Source organism: Acartia tonsa, chromosome 7 (genome assembly GCF_053477335.1).
Source record: "Acartia tonsa isolate MP-2025a chromosome 7, ASM5347733v1, whole genome shotgun sequence".
Lineage (NCBI taxonomy): Eukaryota > Metazoa > Arthropoda > Copepoda > Calanoida > Acartiidae > Acartia > Acartia tonsa.
Genome location: NC_137266.1, coordinates 21,744,438 through 21,770,258, shown reverse-complemented (window position 1 = coordinate 21,770,258; position 25,821 = coordinate 21,744,438). Strand labels below are relative to the sequence as shown.

General features: G+C 31.5%; 1 protein-coding gene across 1 annotated transcript in view; it reads right to left on the bottom strand.

Moving 5' to 3' along the window:
• The window catches only part of LOC145325063 (endoglycoceramidase-like), a 36,052-nt gene extending 20,039 nt beyond the window's left edge, over positions 1–16,013 (bottom strand). The window contains exon 1 of the mRNA XM_080167885.1: positions 15,121–16,013. Within this exon, the coding sequence (XP_080024011.1) occupies positions 15,121–15,273 (153 nt within the window). The 5' untranslated portion in view covers positions 15,274–16,013. The remainder of the gene's footprint in view (positions 1–15,120) is intronic.
• Positions 16,014–25,821: the final 9,808 nt, after the last annotated feature.

The window sequence follows — 25,821 nt, the reverse complement described above, 5'->3', positions numbered from 1 at the left end:
TTGTAATCTGGGTCAAATAAAGATTTTTTTTTCAAAGATAAATATGACGGGCATACAGACAGACCCATATTATTGAGTAACTGAACTAAAATTGTAAAAATCCGAATAGATCTAAAATGGACTCCTCCTATATCAAATTATTAGATGCCATGACTGTAAAGTACAAAACTGTTACAAAGGGAATTCTAAAGGTCTGACTAATTTCGTTGCATGTTGCTATATAATCATAGATTTTTTACAATTCAAATATGCCCATACGTCTGTATGCATCCGTCGGCTTTGTTTCTCCATAGGGCGTGCAAAAGGGGTGTGGATGTGACCCCCTCCTTAAAAGTTTAAGATCTTGACACCTAGGGGGATATATCAATCCCCCTGAAATAAAATAATTCTTGATGTCTTTACAACCCCTACACACTTTTTTTTTATTTTTGTTTTAACTTAAGGGCATTGGCAAAAATCGTAATGGGGAATGTTTAAATTTTCGGATGCACTCACTCCGTCAAAATCCTGTGCACGCCACTTAGTTGGCCTTTGTTTGGGCCACTGAATTGATTTGGGTTTTTACCCGATTTTTACTTCATATATTTACTTTTATTATTAGAACTCTGAGAAGAAAAAAAAATTATGAGGGCCCGCCTTTATTAGGTAATTTCTTGAATAGATAAATTTCCTAAAAAGATTTATAATTATAAAACAAGGAACATTAAGTTCCAACAAATAAAAATAATTGAAATTAAAGTTTTTTGTTGAAAAAAGCAAAAATGATGAAAAAGCAAGCAAATGCGATGTCTTTTTTAAATGCAGCTCAAACTTTAAGAGAAAGCCTCCAATATATTTGAGCACAGCCGACAAACAGACAATCTCAAAGTTTTAACGTCATTTCTTTACTAAACTATGAGCATAAGTAAAAGATATATCCACAATTGTACAGTCTATACAAAGATGTATTTCTAAAATAAGCATGTTTTAAATGGACTTAAAGACGTTTTATTATTGCTCATAAAGTTGCTTAGCTTTCTAAATTGTACCTTACTTGTTACAGTAATTATCATGCAAAGTTTGAAATGGATATGCAAATTTTGACATGCCAAAATTAACGATAAAAGTTATCCTTTAAGAACAGTTAGGCATGCGGTAAAAAAGGACGGACCTACACTAATAATAGAAGAGCTTCGCCTAAAAAAATAGCATGACCAAAATCAAATGTATTTCTTTCAATATTTGTATAAAATAAAATAAAATATGTAATTTTTTTTATTAATTTCAATTACTTTTTTTGTGTATAGATTTGTTTAAAGTATTGAAGCGTGGAGACTTTTTATTAAGATTTAAATATGAATAAATATAAATTAATAAAGGGTGTGCAAAAAAATGCGGACCCTTTTAAAATTTAAAATTGCGCGGCTTGTGTTAATAGTAGAAAAATGTTACGCATACCGTTAGAACCGCTTAAAAGTCTATTTTTTGGAAATATAAGAACGATTCCTCTGCTACGTATAGTTACAGAGCTACGTATTAAAATGTCCCTACTGATGTAAAACTTGACTTGCGAGTAAATTAAAATTAGAGAAGATATTTTGCAAAAAGAGATGCCTACATTTTTTGACACAATACAATCTGTCCCGATTTTGTATTACTTTTGCGGAACATTTTTCCAGTTACGTCATATTTTTCTTTCCCGAAAAAGAGAAGGGGAAAAAAAAAAGGGAAGGGGGGAAGAAAAAAGAGTTGGGAGAAAAGGGGGTTTTCCCCATCTCTTTTGAAGAGATTTTTTCCCCCCTTCCCTTTTTCGGGAAAGAAAAATATGACGTAACTGGAAAAATGTTCCGCAAAAGTAATACAAAATCGGGACAGATTGTATTGTGTCACATTTTTTAATTTCAAATTGCGCGGCTTGTGTTAATAGTAGAAAATGTAACGCATACCGTTAGAACCGCTATAAACTGTATTTTTTGGAAATATAAGAACGGTTCCTGTGCTACAACTAATTTAGAAGCTGGGTGGTAAAATATCTCAAAATTTACTCGCAAATCAAGCTTTAAGTCAGTTGGGACATTTTAACACGTAGCTCCTAAACTAAACGTAGCACAGGAATCGTTTATATATTTCCTAAAAATAGAATTTTTAGCGGTTTAACGGTATGCGTAGTATTTTTCTACTATTAACAATCCGCGCAATTTTAAAAAGATCCGCATTTTTTGCACACCCTTTACACTGAAATTCATTCAGAACTAGCTAATTCTTTGCAGTTTGGCATCGAATCCGATTAATATCCGTTTGATTAGAATTGGTACTCAAAAATCATGTCTGAAATATGTCTACAATACGATGCCATAAATAATAACCATAATCGTCTTTTTAGCCTGGAAATATGAGTTATGAGTGTCCTTTTGTTATATTTGCGTACGCGCATATTTTTTAGTCGGCGCGCGTGACTTGCGCGTTAATCTAAATATATTCATTTAATACTTTAATTACTGCCTTCTTTTTTAAATGTATCTACATATATGGATCTAGTTTCTGTAAGCGTAGCATTTCTATAAAACATTTGTTTGTTACTGAAAGCTTTTTAGATGACATTAATTGCTTCTTTTTAAAGCTAATCTTTGAAACTTTGATGTGTTTTAATTTGATTTTTTTAAAATTAGCAGCACAGCTACTTTATAATTGTGGTTTGGCATGTTTTACTGTCTGTACAACCTGTTAATGGCACTAGAAACAAGGACAGCAATATTCTTAATTAGAGAAGCACAAAATAACTATAGATGAACAAACCATTAAAAATATTTATAGTTGCCACAACAAAAGAAAAAGTAAAGTAAAAAAATCAGGTAACCTTTGGTATCTTTGTCATTCGAAGCATGAACGGCAGACAGACATATATGCTAGATGTACAATGTGTATATGCTATATAAGTATTCAGCCGAGAAAAACACATATTCCACATAGCTTTACGGACGTACTGACTGACTTACTGATGGACGGATAAAGTAGAGTAGTTTTGCTATTATATATATCCCGTGCATGACTGATATATAACTGAAAATATGCATATTATATAATTTCGCTATCAAGGTTGTTGTCTTACTTGATTATCAAAATAATAATTGTTACAAAAAAGCTCGCTAACGAGGAAAAATGTTTATAACAAGGACTGTTTTTTTAGTAGTATTGCTAATTGTTCGCTTTTTTTCATTATAGTTTTTCGAAATAGAAGTGTGAGAGCTTTAAATTCGAACAAGGATGACGACATCTATAAAAGCTAAGCTATGAAATGGTAGGACAAACATATAATTCTTGTAGAAAGTTAGAACTGAATAAAAATAATATAGATATGTAAGTTTAACAAAGTATTTAGTAAATTTGTAGCAAAACTGCTTAAATACAGAATACTGAACATACTGATATTTTTAGGACTTGATAATATAGATGCTTCGCCTTTAATATTGTACTATGTTGTCTTGGGAATCAATATTACAAAAATCAGATGAATAGGGTAATTATATCACATAAAAAATCAGCATGATTAAAATAGACGTACATACTTTCTGGTAACTATTATAGAGTTCCTAGGAATTATCCTGCAAAGTGTGAAATCTATAGGACAATTCTAATATGACTAAATTAACGAAGAGAGCTAACCGTTACAGACGGACAAATGTGCGAACGGACCAACCCAAATTATAGAAAAGCTTTGCTTTAAAAATCACAATTATATAAGAAGTAAAAAACACAACTTACGCATATCAAAAGTTGTTCAAAGAGTAGCTTTTGCATTTATTTGCTACTAATCTAAAGTCTATATACATCATCGAACATATGTATATAAAACTTACAGACTGTACTAAAAACGATGGATAATAACCGTTATGGAACATGAACAAAATAATCCTTGATTAAAATATGATAGAAAAAAAAGTTGCAATATTTTTTACTTAATGCTGGTTCGTTGTGATTTTTTTATCTCTAACTGTTTGTTCACTTTAACATAAAAAATGTGCCTTCACAAAAAAACCTTTGTTAAACCTTCATCCTCCCTTTAGTTTTAAAATAAATTAGCCATTAAGGTTCTTCCTATGCCTAACCCCTGCGGACCCTATTTCTGCGGTGCCTAAACCCTGTGGGGCCACCAGTGCATAACCTAACCTAACCCAACCTTAAGTATTTAATATACAAACAAAAAATTATCCCGGTTTATTTCGACAAACTTTAAATTAGTAAATAAATAAAACAAAAAGCTAGACATACTCCGTACTTTAATTGTAGAGAAGCCCTATTGCTATTAAAATGTTTTGATGTTATTATAAATTAAAAAAAGAGAAAATCTTTATGGCCTTGATAAAACAATTATATTTGATAACAGTGTCAAATGTTTTCTAGTAGCGAAAATACTCTACTCTACTCTATGACAGTTGGTTGGTCCGTCTGTATAATAGTTAATTGTATCCTTATCAATGATATGCCTACCTATGAAAAAAAAAGTTATTTCCAGGGAGGGAGGGGACATAGGAGTGTAAATCATACTGGGACACTAAATTTTATAAACTAGTTCTCTTATTTGTTGGCTATAAAACTTTGGGACTTTTCATGAACTCGATTCAATGCTTGAAACTCACAATGTCCAAAATTTATTTAAATAAGGGGTAAGCTTCAATTTATTGTCCATTGTCTTATCCCTTAAAATCCCTGAGAAAAACTTTAATCTTTTAGCTGCGCTGCTTATGGACATAATTATCTTTGTTTAATCTAGTTGGAGCATTTTAAACTAATAAAATTGTAATTAAATCGAAAATTTGTTTTTGTAATCGTATAATCTTTAATTGTTTCATTTTTATATAACAGTACTTAGATTATTTGAATTAATATGTAATATATGTATTTATGTATTTCATTATGTACTTTATAACCATTGGACCGAGGAAGAGCTTATTATTGGTCAATTAGGTTTTCAGCTATTTTGTAACAATATCAAACAGCAGCCTTAAAAAATCCACTCCCATGAAGATAAAGTTTCCTCAGGAAACTTACTGGATAAGAAAGTGGAGATAAATTGATTTCTCGTATTCATTCGAATCCGGTGGATAAGAACCGGTTCTCATCCATACGAAAAAATTATGTCTAGCATCGTATTATATCCAGCTTTCTACGATATCCTATATCCGCAGATAGCTGTTTATAATACGATGCGAGAAATAACTATTACATCCTAAAGATTATAAACAAATTTACCCCTTTTGAGGATTAAGACTATTACTTGAAAAGTTCAGACACTACTAGTTTGAAATAAACCGATAATTTGATTATAAATTTTTGGGAACCAGTGTAATTTACAGTCAAATGTTCCATCTCTACCTGGATTTCCTTTTATGGGTTTATGAATGACGGGTGGACTGACAAGCGGACGAGTTAAGTTACAGAGCAGATGCTCCTTAGTTGTAAGAATCTTTGGCTGCTTCACAAAATATACGTCCGTCTAAAATTGCAGCTAAGTGTTACAGACTTAAATAAACAGACATTGTGAGTTATAGAGTATCTTTGCTACTACATAACTTTATGGGGTGTTGTCTACACGACATCTTCCTTACAACTAACGCATCTATAAAATTAGATTTTGGTTGAGTGCAACGTTTGGAGCATCTTTTTAAAAGCAACGCTTTTCTGTGATTAGGGTAGGTCCGTTCGTCCGCAACGATTAGCTCTTAATTTAGACATGTTAGCCCTGTTGATTTAAAACTTTGCATCTTGATTCCTGTAGTAGTTAGGTACGATTTAGAAAGCGTAAGAACTTTATAATCGTTACCGGAAAGACCGTACGTCCGCTTAAAACAATTTTTTATGATTCCTATTACAACAAGGTAGAATGTAATAAAAGAATCGTCTCTATGATCAAATCCTTAAAATGTAAGTATGTCCTCAAACCGTATCCTCTATTTAAGCAATTTTGCAACAAAATTACTTACAATTTTGTTTCGACATTTTTATTATGCTTATTTAGTTCTGAAAAGAATTAATATTCGTTTGTCCTACCGTTTCAGAGCTTCGCTTTTATGGATGTCTTCCTTGTTTTTTTTTAATTCGTACTTTTTTATATTAATTTCCTTTCTTATAATCCTATTTTCTGGATCGATAAACACAAGGTAATCAAACCAGGTAGATATATTATATAATCCTGTATATACCAAAGTAGCTTGATGTGTGCTTATGTTCAGTAAAATCTAGTAAATGTGGAAAAATTAACCCTTCTCCTATTATCATTGAGTGAATCTCAGACATTATTTAATATTCGTTGGCTCAAAAACTTTGGCTACAATTTACTATTTTGTTTTGAATATGTAATTTTAAAAGAGTAGTATCCAAACTTTACAACCAATAATTTAATTTATAGAGATGGTAAATTTGTTTATCAGCATCAGGAATATATTTAAATGTATTGCATAAATATAGGATACAGTAAATGGACATACTTTCATTTTTAGGATTTGATTATAGAGTTGCCTCGCTATTATCCTAAGAATCATTATTCCATTATTATTAGATGAATAGGATAATCATATCATAATAAAATGTTGTCAAAATGTTTAAAAAATAGCATGTTTTAAATGGAAGTACGGACTTTTTTGTAACATTTATAAGGTTGCAACCCTTTCTAATTCGTACCTAACTGTTATTGGAATCATCATGCAAAGTTTAAAAACGATAGGGTAATTCTAACATGCTTAAAGTAACAAAAAGAGCTAACTGTAACGGACGGACGGACCAACCCTAATTATAGAAAAACTTCGCTTTTAAAAAAGCGTTTGATTTAATAGTTAGCCCGTTCTGAAAACCTTTCACTAATCCATAAATGGTAAAACTAGAATTTTTTTTGCAAAACTTGCATATGTATTTTTAGGCCTATAGAAGTGCACCATTTCTTAAAAGACTTCCATTCCCTCTCAAATTTCCTTTACTAGCGGATACGCCCCTAGAGGCACTTAAGGGATGGGGGAGAGGGAGGGGGATGAAACACTTTAAATTTTGTTTTAACAAGAAAGGGTATAGTTATTTCTCGTATCGTATTATAAACGGCTTTCCGCGGATAAAGAATGTACAATTATAAGATTAAAACTAGTTTTTTTAGCCCCGAGGTGCCGGAGGCACCGGCTAAAAAAACTGGTTTTAATCTTATGATTGTACATTTCTATATTCGTAGAAAACTGGATATAATACGATGCTAGACATAGTTTTTTTCGTATGGATGAGAACCGGTTCCTATCCACCGGATTCGAATGAATACGAGAAAAATAATTAAGTTGGGGGGGGGGGGAGATTTTTTCTGGGTTATTTATCTTCGTTGGGTGGAGGTACCTACCCTCCCTAAATAAACCTTACAAGAACTTACAACAAGCTTTACTGTAACTGAGCTGTTAGCAAGATCTTACACTACAGACACACAGACAGTTATACATCCTGTTGCTTTTATATTATTAGAATATACCTTTAAACTGCTATGGCAGTTATCATTCTTGTTTCTTGTCAACAAACGCATAGAAACAAGATTTTAAATTTTTTAGTTTTATATGTAGTTTGAAATATTGTACAACATAGATACAACATCATTGGCTTCGCCCCTTACCTAGTGTTTTTTTTTAATATTAACAAGGATGACAAAATCCATAAAAGTGAAGCTCTAAAACGGTATAACGTACGAACATTAACTCTTATAGAGTATCAGAACTGAATATACAAAATATAAATAATAAAAGTTTTGACAAAATTATACTTAAATTTGATGTAAACTTCATAAATATAGAATTCTGTTTAAGGACATATTGACATTTTTAGGACTTGATTATAGAGATGCTTGGCTTATTGTATTAGGAATCAGTACTCCAAAAATCAGATCAATCGGATTATTATATCACACAAAAAATTGTTGTTTAAAAAGTAAAAAAAATCAACATGTTTAAAATGGACGTACGTAAATTCTGGTAACTATTATAGAGTTGCTACGCTTTCTAAATTGTACCTCTACTATATGAATCATCATGCAAAGTTCGAAATCGATAAGACAATTCTAACACGCTTAATCTAACGAAAAAAGCTATAATTATAGAAAAATATAGAAAAGCTTCAATAGAAAATATGACATTTATTTAGTTCTTGAAGATCAAAGTAGAGGTTTTAAACCTAAAATACCAGAATAATGGCTAAATCATTCTAAAGTTAAAACTTTTTTCTCTGAAAAAGTCATCGTATCATTTAGACATGCTTTCAAACATTTCAATTACTTCAAAATCAAATTGTTTTTTACAAATGTTGACGAAACATTATATCTTATGAAACCTTATGTACTTTTAAAATGACTTAATTGAATTACAACACAGGTTTATGTAAAATTAGATCATTAATAAAACAACAAATAAATATTGTAACATTAAACCTAATAATATTATTCCTTATGTTTATTAACAAAACAATAATCAAAACAAGGATGACAACATCCAGAAAACAACATTAATACTCATATAATCCATAGGTAAACAAGGATGACAAAACAGTCTATACATTTAATGAGCATATGTCATAGGAATCATCTCTAAAAATTTCAGCATTCTATCTTATATAGAACCGAGAAGGTCACATTTTTCCCATTGCGTTACGAACTGACACACAGACAAAGTGAATAATAGAATAGCTTCACCAATAATAAAAAGAAGAGAGTAAAAGGGTAACTAGAGGACGGAAATAGGCAGTGGGCCTTGAGGCCTATCTAACGGTATTGCCGCACTAAATTGAAAATTGTTATTCCACCACTTTGCCAAATGTGAGGATTTTAAGAATGTATAAGTATAAATGTATAACCCAGACATCATTAGATAATATACCAGCGGCTGCGCTCATTGCATCTAGAGGCTCTGTATTAAAAGAGGCATAATAGGGCTGCTAGAAAAAGCTTAAAACCACCACAAGATCAAAACTGAAAATTAAATATCATAAAACCATTACGGGACCGATGTTAAGATAACCGAAAAAAGATCTTAAACTTAGAAGTATAAAAAACCTTACTAATTTTTCTTTTGAGAAAGTAAAACAAAGAAACATTGACAAATATAGAGTAACTGCGTTTCTCGTATTCATTCGAATCCTGTGGATAGGAACCGGTTCTCATCCATACGAAAAAACTATGTCTAGCATCGTATTATATCCAGTTTTCTACGAATATAAAAATGGGGTATTCCTATCCAGTTTTTTGTTTAGGACTGAATATTTTTTGCCCGAGGGAATAAATGATGGAGCGATAGCTCATCATTTATTCTCTAAAAAATGACTACCTCCGGGAAATAAATGACTACCTCAGGGAAATAAATGAATATTTACATCCACTATTTAAGGGGTCGTTTATATGAGAATGTACAATCATAAGATTAAAACCAATTTTTTTAGCCTGTGCCTTCGGCACCTCGGGGCTAAAAAACTGATTTTAATCTTATAATTGTACATTCTATATCCAAGGAAAGCTATTTATAATACGATGAAAGAAATAACTATTCTAATATTTAGAAAAATGGTTTTTGACACTGAAAATTACAATCATGTCTAATCATGTTTGATTTTTATAGATTTTTATCTAAAATTCTTCTTATAATCAAAAATTTCACTATTAAAGTAAAAGTATAGAGGGGGTACGGGATATATGTAACTCTACCCAAGGGGTTGAAACTTTTGATTGGGTCTTTGAATATCAGCCAATAGTAACGGAAATAAAAGCACAGCCAAGTTGCTACAAAAGAGCAACATTAAATTTGCTAGCATCTAAACATTTATAATTAATATAACTGGAATCTTAAATTGATAATTTTGTATAACATAAACAACAACTAAAAATATAAAATTCACAGAAAAAGCACATATATGTATAATTTTGTAAAAACACAGCGTGTTTTACATGCTACTCCTCGGAGAAGTAATGTTTAACTAAAGTTGAATGTGTGTATTTTGAGAGTAGAGTAAATCAGTTACAGATCTTAGTATAAAATAGCATGGCATGGGAAGAAACTGACGTACCACCGCAACAGGATATTTGATCTCGCTAACCATTGCATTGGTCCGATGTGGTCCAGGTAATGTTTACAAATATTTTGGGGGAGAGTCAGCGTTGCGGAGCCGTTTGATTTTGGTGCGGCTCCGGCTCCGACCTTAAATAAAGAAAAAACTCGACATATTTTTTTCCCACGTCTATTTTTGCACATGACAAAACAGTGTTACCAAATTATAATTTATAAAAAATCTCTTTATTTATCTAGTCCGGAGCCGAAGCCGTTTTTTTTTTAACGAAAATCACGGCTCCGGCTCCAGCAAAATATGGCGGCTCCACGGCTCCCGGCTCCGGCTCGGGCTCCGCAACACTGGAGTACTCAAACTTTCAAAAGAAATCTATCCTAGATAAAAAAAAAAAAACTCCACCCTTCCGTCAAGTGCACTAAAAGACCTCTAGTAACAAAATTATACCCAACCATTTTTCCCCCTATGCAGGGCTGTTTTGCTATAACCCTACTAACCATCTGAAATTCAATATCTAAAATAACCTAACCCAAACAGACAAACAAACAAAAAACTAACAATTATTTTTTTTAAAGAGACAAAGCAAAATAAGGGAACCAGCCAGATTTACACATCGAAATGAAAATTGTATGTTCAAATCTCCAACTACATGCATATATGATGTAATAAAAGTAGTATAATAAAAAACTTCCCGTTTCAAACCAAAATATGTTAGAATTGGTTATAGGGCTTTTATTTTATCGCAAAAATTTGATATGGACCAAAAAGGACACAAAAATACTCTTATTTGTACATTTAGGGCTTTACACAGTGGCGTGCACAACTATTGGGGTGTAGAGGTGACGAGGGTTCGGACACATAGGAGGGTGTTTCCACTCCCCATAAATTTTTCAGGGGGGGGGGGGTGAAAAAAAGAGATGCCAGGTCTTTAATTAGAAAACTTTTTCAAATGACAGTGGTAATAAAAATCAAAAGTAATGTCAATTTTGGAAATTTAATATAAAATCCACCAATAACGTTAAAGCTCTACATAAATGGGCATCTAGGATCGTATGTGTCCTAATTATTGTGTATATTCACTTATGTTGAAGTTAGCTGGGTATACTTTAATAAATTTACTCAAATCTAAGTATAGCTACTTATCACATCATATTAAAGAGAGCTTTCCGCGGATATTACAATAAAAAATATAAGATTAAAATCGAAGGCCCAAGCTTATATATATATGGTATTAATCTTATGTTTTTTTCATATTCGTGGAAAATTGTCTGACACAACCCAATCTTTCCAGATTTTGTATAATTTTTTGAGGAACACGACTCCAGTGACGTCATATTTTTCTTTCCCGAAAAAGGGAAGGGGGGAAGAAAATCTCTTCAAAAGAGATGGGGAAAACCCCCCTTTTCTTCCATCTCTTTTTTTCTTCCCCCCTTCCCTTTTTCGGGAAAGAAAAATATGACGTCGCTGGAGTCGTGTTCCTCAAAAAATTACACAAAATCTGGAAAGATTGGGTTGTGTCAAATTGTCTGTAACACGATGCTATACATGAGTTTTTAGTATGGCTGAGAACCAATTCCAATCCACCGGATATTAATCAGTTTAGAAATCATACTGAAAACTTATTAAAACCCCTGTATCACTGACCCGATAAAGTTTTAAATTCAGAGGGAGTATAACTATTTAGAGAAAAAAAAAACTTTAATTGATATGTATAGTCTAAGAAGTAATATAAATAGTAAAATTTTAATTTATATCAAGTCTTCATGTTTAAGTTTACCGTAAGTTTCCTAAAACGACGAAGAAAGCACAATATAATAATTGCTTGGTAGAATTTGATCTCTAGTTAAAAAAGGATGACAACATTCATAAGTAGCGGAGCATAAAAAACCATGGAAGGAAAAACGAACTAATTTAGTACAAAAAGATAAAGAAAATTGAGAGAATATGAAAAAAATTAAGAAAATCAAAAAACCTGTATAGAATGAATCATTTTTGTTTCTTAAAGCATGTGGGACAAATCAATGTATTGACCAGATGCCACAGATTAGAGTAAAACACTAGAGAGGGAAAGGGTTAAATAACTGTCTCTCCCTATCGCACTGTCCTTGTGCCAATGGTGTGGTGTGTATTAACACAGCCAAGCAGCAGAAAATAATTTGGTAGCAGACGAATAAGGTCATTGAAAAAGGAATGGAAGTAAGGAATCTCCATATACATCTATCCTATAGATTTGTTGCTCACAGGTCATAGGAATCTGCACTGAATATTTCAGCTGTCTATCTTAAATAGCAGATGAGAAAAGCACATTGCCCCCATATTGTTACGTAATGACTGATTGACGGGCAGACAGACAGACAAATTGAATTGTAGAGTAGCTTCGCTACTAAAAATATGCCGAATCATGATGTGTGTAGATAGCCTGATATCTAGTTGCCGAATGTGTACGCAGTTTCCTGAGTGTTTCCTAATCCTAGCTCAATATTTACTTCTAGCTAAAAAAGCTTCAAACTTCAAAAAAAAAAAATCAAAATTTAAAAAATTCAAATTTATAATGTATAATGTATAAATCGTTTACACATTCAAATTTTGATTTTTTTAAGGGAAGTTTGAAGATTTGTAGCTAGTAGTAAATATTGAGCTAGGATGAGGAAACACCCAGGAAACTGCGTACACTTTCGGCAACTAGATATCAGGCTATCTGTGTGTACTAATAATATTTAAGCAATCGATAAATTATTACTTGGATGTTGCACCAGATTTTCATGTGCTCTTCATGTAATAATAAGATACTCGCTGCTAGCTAAAATAACGATAACCCTCATCCTTACCGAATCCCTTTCTTTCATACTAGATCAATAAATTGACAAATAAATTAGGTTAATATTAGCAACCTTAATAGAAGACTAATTTTCCCCTGTTAATAAATCCACGTATATTATATATCCATTATTTCAGCCCTTTCTCTTTTCATGTTTTGGTAACTAACAAGTGAGAGTTTTACAAAAATAAATTCAGTGTCTTCATAATTTCACCAATTCTAATTGATTTTGATTTTGTTAAAGTAAAATATTTCCCTAATAAAAAACCAACTCTGTTTTTGTAGTAAAATTAATCTATAAAGCCTTTATGTACGCCTGTCTGTCTGTCCTTCTGTTGTTTAGGGAAAGATAACTCCCCATACTAATGAAGAGTGAACCTTTTGTAATATTAGTTCGTTAGTCTGTCGGTCTTTTATATGTACATAAAGGTTTTGTGATGATCTATGTTTTTTTTTCATCCCGATCCCATTCTCTCTGTATCATTTTCTTCCTTTATTTGTAGGAACATTTGACAACTACAAATAAGTCAACCATCCGACCAGTATAGTAGATAAGGACAGATCTAAGTATTTTAAAAATACAATCCTAAAAACCGATTGATCTCTCCAATTTAAGGATACTTAAATTTAGGTCTTTTTTTATTTTTAGGTCTTGGGATGGTTTTAGGCTATTTTTCCAATCTTCGAACAGAGAGATCCTATTACAGTACACCTTGAATATATCTCTTTCTCCGATCTGACAGCATGTTAGATGTGTGTGTGTGTGTGTGAGTGTGTCTATGTTTGTGTGTGTGTGTGTGTGTGTGTGTGTGTGTGTGATGCTAGCTTATGATGATAAATAACTGTAAACAAGGACAATTAGGTATATCATTAACCAGCATAACAAGGAAAAAACAATTTATTTCCATTTTAGTGAAAATAAGTATTATTGGGCTAAGAGTGAAGCATACATCCAAAAAGTTAAAAATATAAATTTTTTGTCATGTCATGCTTTCTTTTTATCAAAAGAAGACCAATACTCATTTTTTTAAAAATCAAATCTTTTCTTTAATTAGGGTAGGTCTGTAGGTATGTCTGGAATGGTTAGTTCTTTTCGTTAATTTACACATGTTAGAATTGTCCTATCCATTTCAAACTTTGCATGATGATTCTCATAAGAATTAGGTACGATTTTAGAAGTGTAGCAACTTTATAATCGTTACCAGAAAGTCAAAGTCGAGGACATTTTTATTTTAAGAGAAACTTTTATAATTCTACATTTTCTAAAATGACAAAAATGTGAAACTTAAAGGCTGTGAAATTTAGATCATTAAGGAGATTACATTATTTTTAAACCTAATCAATCATTTTCATTGCATTGTGGGAACAAGGATGTGTTTTATTAAAATTAAGGATGCTGCATCTAAAAAAATGACATTAGTTTTAACAAATCAGGTGAAAGTTTTACAATCAAAACAAAGTTTTTTACTGCAACCAAAAAAAATTAGACGTGCCTCGCGTTATTTATTAAATCTGTTTGCCCTCATCCCCAGAAAAAAATCTTCGGCGTTTTTCTAATTTGATTAAGCAGTATTTTAATATTCTAAAATAATTTTCACTTTCTACAATTAATGTATGTAGACATTTTCTTAGTAACAAAGATACATAATCTACAAAAAGGATACCCCATTAATTAGCACTCATGAAGATTATAATTATTGGTTGAAACGTTTGGACACTCAACTTAATGAACCAGCCAATCATATTTTAATAAAAGTCCCCAAAGCTGTCAAATTCCCTGCACACAGACAGACAAATTCACAAAACATCCTGTTACTTTTATATAAGGCCATTTGCATTTTTAGGATTCATTTCCTTTTCTAATTTGAACTTTGAACCTTGTAATTATGTACAGTTATTTTTTAAAAAATGAAAGTATTTTCATTATAACATGACCGTCTGTACGTCCATCGGTGACTTTATAATCATTTAAAACAAGCTGATTTTTATTTCTTTTTACGAAACACTTTTGTATCATTTAATTATCCTATTCATCTGATTTTTGGAATAATGATTCTTAGGAAAAGCATCTGTTTATAATTGAGTCCTAAAAATTAAAGAATATCTTTATAAAGTATCTTGAAATTAAGCAATTTTGTAACTTTATGTACAATTTTATTTAGATATTTATTAACTTCTGACACTCCTACCTTCTGATTGTAAAGCGTCGCTTTTATGGATGTTTAATCCTTGTTTGTATTCAAAAATAATTTTGTTACCTCGCTGTCTTGATCATTTTTAACATTTATAGTGTCTTGTGTATTTTCACTATCATTTGCTTCTCTATCTAGCAGTTCATTGGATGCAGATTCACTTGATTCAGCTGCAAGTTCACTTTCCATGATGTTTTTACAGCAAGCACATTTTGTCATTTTTAGGAATTGGCAAAAGATCTTTTGCAATTCTTGTTAACTTTTATCTTTAACAAGGTTACAAGGAAGACAACATCCATAAAAGTGAAGCTCTGAAACGGTAGGACAAACGAACATTTACACTTGTAGAGTGCCAGAACTAAATAATCAAAATACAAAAGTATATAAGTCTAAAAAAAATTAAAGTATATTTGTTGCAAACCTGTTTAAATACAGGATACTGTTTAAGGATAAACTTACATTTTTGGGATGTTTCGCTTATAACATAATACCTTGTTGCAAAAATCAGTATTCCAAAAACCAGATGAACAGATGTGATACAATTTCTTTGTCAAAAAAGTAAAAAATCAGAATGTTTTAAATGGACGTACGGACTTTCTGGTAACGATTATAGAGTTGCTACGCTTCCTAAGTCGGACCTAATCATCATGCAAAGTTTGAAATTGGTAGGACAGTTTTAACATGTCTAAATTGAAGAAAAGAGCTATCCGTTCCGGATGTACGTCCGACCGACCCTAATTATATAATAGCTTCGCTTTAAATAAAAATTTTGTATATAAAAGTGCTTTAGTAAATTCTTTAAGCACAATTTGAAATCAATTGGACGCTTTCAACATAACGATTTTAGACAGAAATTTAAGTTTCTGACAGTCAGAAACACATAACTTAATTGTAAAAAGGCTTAGCCATAAAATATGTATAAAATATCATGAATTAATTTAGTTATGACACTCTTTCTAATACTAAATTATTTTATAATATTTTGGTTGCTAATGGTTATATTTTTATACAAAATATTAGTGTAAATAAATTTCTGCTTAATAAAGGTGAGAAAGCAAGCGGTATAAAGCACGCAAGGAAAGTTTAAAGACTGTTTACCAAGTGAAAATTTTACATGAAGTAAAAGATAAGAAGGAAGAACGTCAAACTACGCTTGCACATCGTTGCATTCTACAAAACATGATAGGGCCTACAAAAATCATAAAAAGCATAAAGTAAAGATCATTTGATTTGTAAATCCGATAATAACACTTCCTAATTATCATAAAAATTCTTAATTTCTTATTATTTGTTGGTCTTTTGTCAGTTATATGAACTGAACAACGTCTGCAGTTATTTAAAAAGGACCCTTCAATTGGAATTTTCGAATAGATACAAACTTTTTATTTGATTAAAACATGACGGGTTAGACTTTCAGCTGATTTTTTTGGCTATCGTACGGCTGCCGAGCCCTGGTTTAAATCAAATACATTAGCTTTGTAACTTTTCGTTTACTTAGAAAACTTAGTTAAACACTTTATTTATATCTATTAAAAGGAAACCTAAACTTCTACGCTAGTCTAGGAAGTTTTATAGGATTTAGGTGAAATATTCCAGTTGAAATATGCATCCTGAAGCTTGTTTTCATACAATTAATTATACATTCTCATTTCATTTCGTCCATACGACGACATTTCGCATCGTTTTCTAGCATCAAATATTTACAATAGAATATGTGTGGATATTATGACAGGGGATAAATTATCGTCATTCTAGGTTGCTACGATGGTCCTCATTTATTAGTCAGTTTGTTACCCTTGTATGAGGGGAGTTGATAGGGTTAAAGGGATGAAATTATTATTCTATATCTATTGCCTTAGCTTAAAGTGTAAGGGAATAACTTAGCCTGCAAACAGACAAAAGTAAATGCATTTATTGTTAAGATTTAGCAAATGAAAAGTTGAAAGTCTGTGTGAGTTATTATGACAGTTTTTATAAGTTCTAAAAATATTAAAATATAAATGAAAAGGTTTAGTAATTTCTAAGAGAATTAATTTGATTATTAATTACTAAACTTTCTTGATGATTTAGAACATTAATTGTTATTTTAGCTGCTTCATAATAAATTCCATGAAAAATAAAGTGATTGTTTTTTTTAACAAATGCGCATTAAGAAATAGTTTTAGCTAAAATAAATCTTATTTTCATATAAAACCTTTACCATAACTTTAATTCATTGTATAGATAATGTAAAAATAGTGTCCTATCACTTCCGCATGAAATAATGTTTTATAGAACCGCCAAAATGATAATAGCTAATATTATTAGAAGTTAAAAAAAATTTAATATTAAAAAGCAATCTTTTTCTTGATTTAGTCACAAGTTATTAGCGAACATTCTCAATGATCAAATAATTTATTGTAAGTATGTTTTTTTCAGCATGCTTTGGGATAAATTTATTTGGATTTGTTTGTTTAGACTTTTAAATAATGTTGAATATACAATGCATTTATGTATTTGTCTGACCTTCTTTTATGCTGAGCTTCGCTTTAATGAATTTTGTCTTCCTTGTTTTTCAAGCTCAATTTTCATACATTTAAAGATAATTAGAGCCTTTGGTACAAAATATTTGTTGCAAAAACAACATTTGGACAATTGGATGATGATAACTTATTGAAGACTCTCCAAGACACCTTGAATATACTCTAAGTTTGAATTTCATTGTAACACGCTCAATCGTCCAGGGTAATAAGTAAGGTAACACCCAATAGACAACCAACTTTTTATTGACAGTCTAGCCTAATTTTTTTTTATATGATTTGGCCCAACGCAATATTATGCTTTTTTGTCTATGGTTGTAATATCAATTTATGCTCTTTATGTGGAATTAATAGAACATCTCTAAAAATATATGGCAAGAGAAAAAGAGGAAAAGTGGTGAAGTAAGAAGTAAAAGTTTCCAAAAACTTTGCTTAAATGGTTGGGGTTATTGTTTTAGACTCTATATTATACAGTTATTTGTCTTAAAACAAGGATGATGATATCTGATTGAGGCCATGATTATTTAGAGAATAGCTATTTATCGCATTGTATTTAGACAGCTTCGCGCGGATATTAAAATAAAAAATTATAAGATTAAAATTGGTGTCAATTTTTCATTTTAATATTCATAAAAAATTGTCCGTAATACGATGCTATACATGATTATTCAGTAAGATGATAACCGGTTCTAATCCAGCAGATATTAATCAGTTTCGAAGCCATCCTGGAAAAGCTTTTAAAATAACAAGAATAATTTTGCGAAGCCTTTTGAGACACTGCACTGCAAGAAAAATGGTTTGAAATGAAAATCTCTAAAACTAATTTACACTAAAGTATCCTCAACATAAACAGATGGACATTGTTATACTTTGTTTATCAAAACGAAAAAATAGGGAGATTTATAAAAGAATAAAATAAAAAATAAAGAAAGCTTTAACGAATACAAGAATATCAAAACTACAATATTATTATACAATTTTATTCAAACAACTTATAAATATAATAAAACGATATTTAAAATATGCTTTATCATTTGTAGTATGTATAAATTCAGGGATATAAAGGGATAAGACTATGGCCGGTAAATTGATGTACATCCCCAATGATGATACACAAAATTACCCCTTCTGTAAACTACAACAAGTGGGTGAAACGTTTGAACGCTCAACTAAATGAACCAACCAATCAAAATTCTATAAAAGACCCCAAGGTTTTTAAGCCTACGATCAAGAAAACAATAATATATGACTTTGAGAACAAGTGTGATAAACAGTCCATTGACCTCTCCCTCCCTGATATGAATGTAATAATGTCCATCTATATTTGATGTTTAATAGGATTGTTAAATACATTATAACAACACAATGAATACACAAATATAAAAACAAGGACAATACAATACAATACGCTATTAGTACAAAACTAATTTTAAACTTTTTGATTAATTTTTATCATTCTTTAGTTGTAACTAAATTCAAAACTCACTTTGTCTGTCAGTCCTATGATGACCTATTTTTTTATTTCATATTTCCTACTTATGGATGATGTCATTCTTGATTCCGAACCTTTTTTTTTTATTTTTCCCTCTATTTTATTATTTTCATTGTCATGCCATAAACAGGATTGCAGCTCGCATTGTTGGGTCCTTAGTAAAAGTATATTTTTATGACTTTAAGATGGCATTTAACGTTGATTAATAATGCCATTATATGTTAAACTTTTGGTTCGAGGAAAGATCATACATGTTTTCATTTAAAATTGAAATGTTCCTTTAGACTTATAAGAAATAAGAGCTCGCTGACATAAAGTCATTGAAATGTCTTGTAAATTCAAAATGTATGAATATTTCCTAAATAATTAGACTTTGTCTGTATATATGTTATATTTGGAAAATGATACAGGTAAAGAACACTACAATTTAATTTCAAGACCTTTACCTCTAAGTCTTGCTGGGAGACTTATTTTTGTAGGTCAACAAACCAATAATAATTGTGTAAAATATCTTTTTAAAAATTACAAATATTCATTTTAACCCTTAACAGTCGGGGGGGGGGGGGGCGTTGAACGCCCCCCCATCCGGTTTTTTCTATCTCATTTTCTGTGTGTGAAAGATAAAGAGCCCAAACTGCTTGACTTTTTAAGTATGGGTATGACACATAACTGAGAGTTGAAATTTTTTGAATATCTCCATCCTGGCGGGCACAGGATGCCAGCAAACCTGGCAGGGTCATCCAGGTAAAGAACAAAAATTTGTTTTTGACTTAAACAAAGCATTTTATCTTACCAAAATACTAAAATATCCTCTAGTAGTACATCCTCATATTAAATACAGGTGTTCAAGTCAATTTCAGGTTCCAGGTATGATCCTGCAGGTCCTGATCCTCCAGGTCTCCAGAAATCTTTAAAATGCTCCTGTGGCCGCAAATTTTGACTTAGAGACTTCAAATTTTAAACTTAAGCTTTTCTTACATGTCTACATAATGTATTAAAATTTCATAAAGATCCGCCACCGTTTTCCCGCCGACCGCCGACTGCAGCGGCTGGCAGCTGCCAAGTACAGCTGCGGCCGCTGAAACTTATGTTTTGATATTTCAATTATAAAATTTAAATAAAAATAAACATTTTCTGCAAAAAAAAATTTCTTCTAGCTTTAAAAATAAAAAAATTACAGCCGTTTGACATTTTTAAGTAAAAAAAAACCTAAAAACAAAGGTTGTTAAGAAGGAAGCGGAAATTGACCTTGACTTACTTAAGGTCGGAAATTTACCATAACACAGGGGACTTGCACAAAAATTTTTAGCCCTCTAGCTCTAATAGGAACTGAGATAATGAGGGGGGGCGTTGAACGCCCCCCCCCCCCGACTGATTAAGGTGCGGCAAGGGGCCCGACTGTTAAGGGTTAATAATCCCTTTCAATTTGTGAATATAATAAGGGTGATATGGGAAATTAGACTGAAATTTATACTGGTTGGTTTTAAAACGATGGTATTAAAAACATTCGTTGGCTTAAAAGGCTATGGGTGTTTTTATTAAGTCATAGTTGCTTGGTTTAAACTAGCAGTTTCCAAACCAAACGATTTTATTCTTTAGTAGGGTTAATTTTGTTTATCACCAATAGGAATTTATATTTCAAATCCATCGTTCATTTTCTTATCCCTTGAGATGAAGCAGTTTACAGTGCCTAATTATAAATGACGTCATACAATGCAAATGAACAATGGTAGGCCAGTATACATTTGAATTCACCCATGGTAAAATATATACTGGCATTTCATTGGTCATTTGTATTGTATGACGTCATTTTTATTATGCACTATAAGCTGAGCTGGATCTTTAAATCATTTTAGTGGTGAGCAAGATCGGGATGAGCCAACTTTCCACCAATGAGAGCACAGCATTTTATGAAATGCCGCGCACCCCGATCTGGCTCACCACTAAAATGACTTAAAGATCCAGCTCTGCTTTCATTCCTGGAAAGTAATACGTATATTATCCTACTCTAATCCTAAACATCATATGCACAATTTGGAATAATCATAGACAATAATAGATAAAGAAACAGGTAGTTAACTTACATACAATTGGGTATATCAATATACAGAAATAGATGAGTATTTAGGTTGATTATTTTTCCCAAGATTTTCTAAAATATGTTTATAAGTATGATTGATTAAAAATAGATAAAACAATCCTCGAATGTGATTTCTAACATAATAATATAGTATTTTGTGAATAAATAAATTAAAGAAGTTTTCTCGTATTCATTCGAATCCGGTGGATAGAAACCGGTTCTCATCCATACGAAAAAACTATGTCTAGCATCGTATTATATCCAGCTTTCTACGAAAATAAAAATGTTCAATCATAAGATTAAAACCAGTTTTTTAGCCCGTGCCTTTGGCACCTCGGGGCTGAAAAAACTGGTTTTAATCTTATAATTGTACATTCTATATCCGAGGAAAGCTGTTTATGATACGATGCAAGAAATAACTATTGAAATTTATTTTTAACTTTAGGCTGTATTCTATTTAGTTGTATGGGAATGCTGAACAGAATTGTAAAACATGCATAAACACATTTATACATCAAGGAATAAAAGGGGTTTCTCATAAAATAATGTTTGTATTTTTAAGTTTAATAAAGGTAGATACACCCAGGGATGTAAAGGGATAAGACAATTGCCTATAAATTGATGTCATGCCCAATGCTGATGCACAAAACTACCACTTCTGTTGATTACAATTAATGGTTAAAATGTTTGGATACTAAACTTGATGAACCAACAAATCAAAATTTTTTAAAAAGTCCCCAAAGTTGTTGAGCCAACGAATAAGAAAACGGGATCATGGAAAGAAAACAAAGTCATTCCTAATTAGGACAGAAGTCACTGGAAATTGATCTAAGGAAGGCTACTTATGTCCTTCATCTAACAAAATCTAACTTAAGGGAGGTGACTTATGTCCTTTGTCTGACAAATTCTTACATTAGGAAGGCTGCTTATGTCCTTCATCTTGCAAAACATAGCAAATTCTTGGAAAACTTAGCTTTTCTGTCCTTCACATAGCTAATTCTTGCAAAACATAGCAAATTCTTACAAAACATAGCAAATTCTTGCAAAACATTGCAAATTCTTACAAAACATAGCAAATTCTTGCAAAACATAGCAAATTCTTACAAAACATAGCAAATTCTTGCAAAACATAGCAAATTCTTACAAAACATAGCAAATTATTGGAAAACTTAGCTTTTCTGTCCTTCACATAGCTAATTCTTGCAAAACATAGCAAATTCTTACAAAACATAGCAAATTCTTGCAAAACATTGCAAATTCTTACAAAACATAGCAAATTCTTGCAAAACATAGCAAATTCTTGGAAAACTTAGCTTTTCTGTCCTTCACATAGCTAATTCTTGCAAAACATAGCAAATTCTTACAAAACATAGCAAATTCTTGCAAAACATAGCAAATTCTTACAAAACATAGCAAATTCTTGCAAAACATTGCAAATTCTTACAAAACATAGCAAATTCTTGGAAAACTTAGCTTTTCTGTCCTTCACATAGCTAATTCTTGCAAAACATAGCAAATTCTTACAAAACATAGCAAATTCTTGCAAAACATAGCAAATTCTTTCAAAACATAGCAAATTCTTGGAAAACTTAGCTTTTCTGTCCTTCACATAGCTAATTCTTGCAAAACATAGCAAATTCTTACAAAACATAGCAAATTCTTGCAAAACATAGCAAATTCTTACAAAACATAGCAAATTCTTGCAAAACATAGCAAATTCTTACAAAACATAGCAAATTCTTGGAAAACTTAGCTTTTCTGTCCTTCACATAGCTAATTCTTGCAAAACATAGCAAATTCTTACAAAACATAGCAAATTCTTGCAAAACATTGCAAATTCTTACAAAACATAGCAAATTCTTGCAAAATATAGCAAATTCTTACAAAACATAGCAAATTCTTGCAAAACATAGCAAATTCTTACAAAACATAGCAAATTCTTGCAAAACATAGCAAATTCTTACAAAACATAGCAAATTCTTGGAAAACTTAGCTTTTCTGTCCTTCACATAGCTAATTCTTGCAAAACATAGCAAATTCTTACAAAACATAGCAAATTCTTGCAAAACATTGCAAATTCTTACAAAACATAGCAAATTCTTGCAAAACATAGCAAATTCTTACAAAACATAGCAAATTCTTGCAAAACATAGCAAATTCTTACAAAACATAGCAAATTCTTGGAAAACTTAGCTTTTCTGTCCTTCACATAGCTAATTCTTGCAAAACATAGCAAATTCTTACAAAACATAGCAAATTCTTGCAAAACATAGCAAATTCTTACAAAACATAGCAAATTCTTGCAAAACATTGCAAATTCTTACAAAACATAGCAAATTCTTGCAAAACATAGCAAATTCTTACAAAACATAGCAAATTCTTACAAAACATAGCAAATTCTTACAAAACGTAGCAAATTCTTGCAAAACATAGCAAATTCTTACAATAAGGGTCCCAAACTCAAAAACAAAAGAATTTGCTATGTTTTGTAAGAATTTGCTATGTTTGGAAGAATTTGCTATGTTTTGCAAGAATTAGCTATGTGAAGGACAGAAAAGCTAAGTTTTCCAAGAATTTGCTATGTTTGGAAGAATTTGCTATGTTTTGCAAGAATTTGCTATGTTTTGAAAGAATTTGCTATGTTTTGCAAGAATTTGCTATGTTTTGCAAGAATTTGCTATGTTTTGCAAGAATTTGCTATGTTTTGTAAGAATTTGCAATGTTTTGTAAGAATTTGCTATGTTTTGTAAGAATTTGCTATGTTTTGCAAGAATTAGCTATGTGAAGGACAGAAAAGCTAAGTTTTCTAATATTTTGCTATGTGATGGACCAAAAACCAATTTTATGCAAGATTTTGCTATGTGAAGGATCAAAAAGCTAGGTTTTGTGAGGTGAAGGGAGGCTACTTTTATCCTCAATCTTGCAAAATCTTTGTTAAGGGAGGCATGTTATGCCCTTCATCTAACAAATTCTCACTTGAGGAAGGCTACTTATGTCCTTCCTAGGAAGGTGACTTCTGTCCTAATTTAGGAATGACTTTGTTTTCTTTCCATGATCCAGAAAACGTTATGATAAAAATTTGGGTAATTGTGTAATAAACAGCCCAATGTCCCCTCCCTTACTGGGATACACCCCCCCTAAGCCATGGGGGTGTCAAGTAATTATGTCATAACCGCTTGAAATTAAGGGGGGTGTATGTATATAAAGAAAACAAACAGACGGACTGACAAAGTATGTTACAGTGTATATCACTCATATTTTTAAGGGGAAGCTTCACAAAAAAATACAGAAATTTATCCTACTTAAGAGCCGAGTAAATCATATGTTATCAATACACTCTTATATGGACAAGTACGAACAATGTGAGTTGAAGGGTAGATTCTTGTTTGCCAAGGGAATCTCCAACAAAATTTCGGAAGAGTAAATAATGTTCCACGAAGATTAAAGTAAAAGAATAGAGTGGGCATGAGCTATAGCAACTCTTTCCGCGGGGCAGCAAACCTGTCCTATTTTGTATTGAGTCTTTGAAATAAGTTAAAAGCTTCGGAAATATAAACAAAGTCGATTCCCTACAAAAGAACTGAAAGCTATTTGCTATCAGCAGAATAAATGGGTCCCCGCCACGTGGGCCAGGTAGTTGTATGGATTATCCATCTATACTTACACATGTATTCCAAAAAAGCGTTTCGGACAGAAGGACAACCAGACAGATGGAGGAAATTTTGAGGCGTTTTGAATTTTTATCTATTTATAAGTATTTTTATTGCATTTGGGAAAAAAGAAATTCAAATTTATCAGTACCTTTATATTCTCTGCATGAATATATTTTTGTTATCCTGCAATTTTACAATAATATCTACATTAACTTATAATATATGCTTTGTTTTGTTTTACAAGCAAATCTTTTCTGTACCTATATGCATTTGCCACTAATGGGCAGAATTCTCTTTCGATTCAAAGTGATCATCTATAGAAATCAGAGAATCATCCGCTCGTAATGGGAAGAAATACTCTAACACTGAAGGATATTTGGTTAGGTTCAACAGACAACCAACCCTTTTCTTGCACAGCCTTTTTCTGAAAGTCTTAACTGTTCATAGTATTAAGTTGCGCATGTTTATTAGCCATGGCATTACACCTACTCTCACTATTCGTGTAACGTGTCATGCAAAGCAGCAAAAAAGTACCACTTTTAACGTCTCTAGTATGACTAGATGTGATCCAGACTCGAGCCCGACATCTCTCCGTTAGCAAGCAGGTACACTATCATTTACGCTAATACCGCGGGTTAAAACATTTTTTTTGTAATAGATGAATTTAATTTAAGGCCTGAAAGACTTAATAACTTGGCATGAATATAATTAGTGATCATAATTTGGTATTTGACAATTCTTATTCATTTTTTGCATTGATAATAATGTGTGCAAAAATATGAAACGTCATGGAAAGCTGAGATTTTATGCTGATGTCATTCGCATCGATAGGAAAATATAACAATTCAGAAGCAAAACAGGTACAGTTATGCCCATAGTTGTCGTATTAATAACAATAAAAAAGAATAGTAATGTTTACGAAAACTATTGAAAACAGTAAATAAATAAGGAAGATATGTATTTAGTCAATTTACTGTGACTAAGTGACGTACGGACATACCCTAGTTGTAGTTCAGCCTTGCT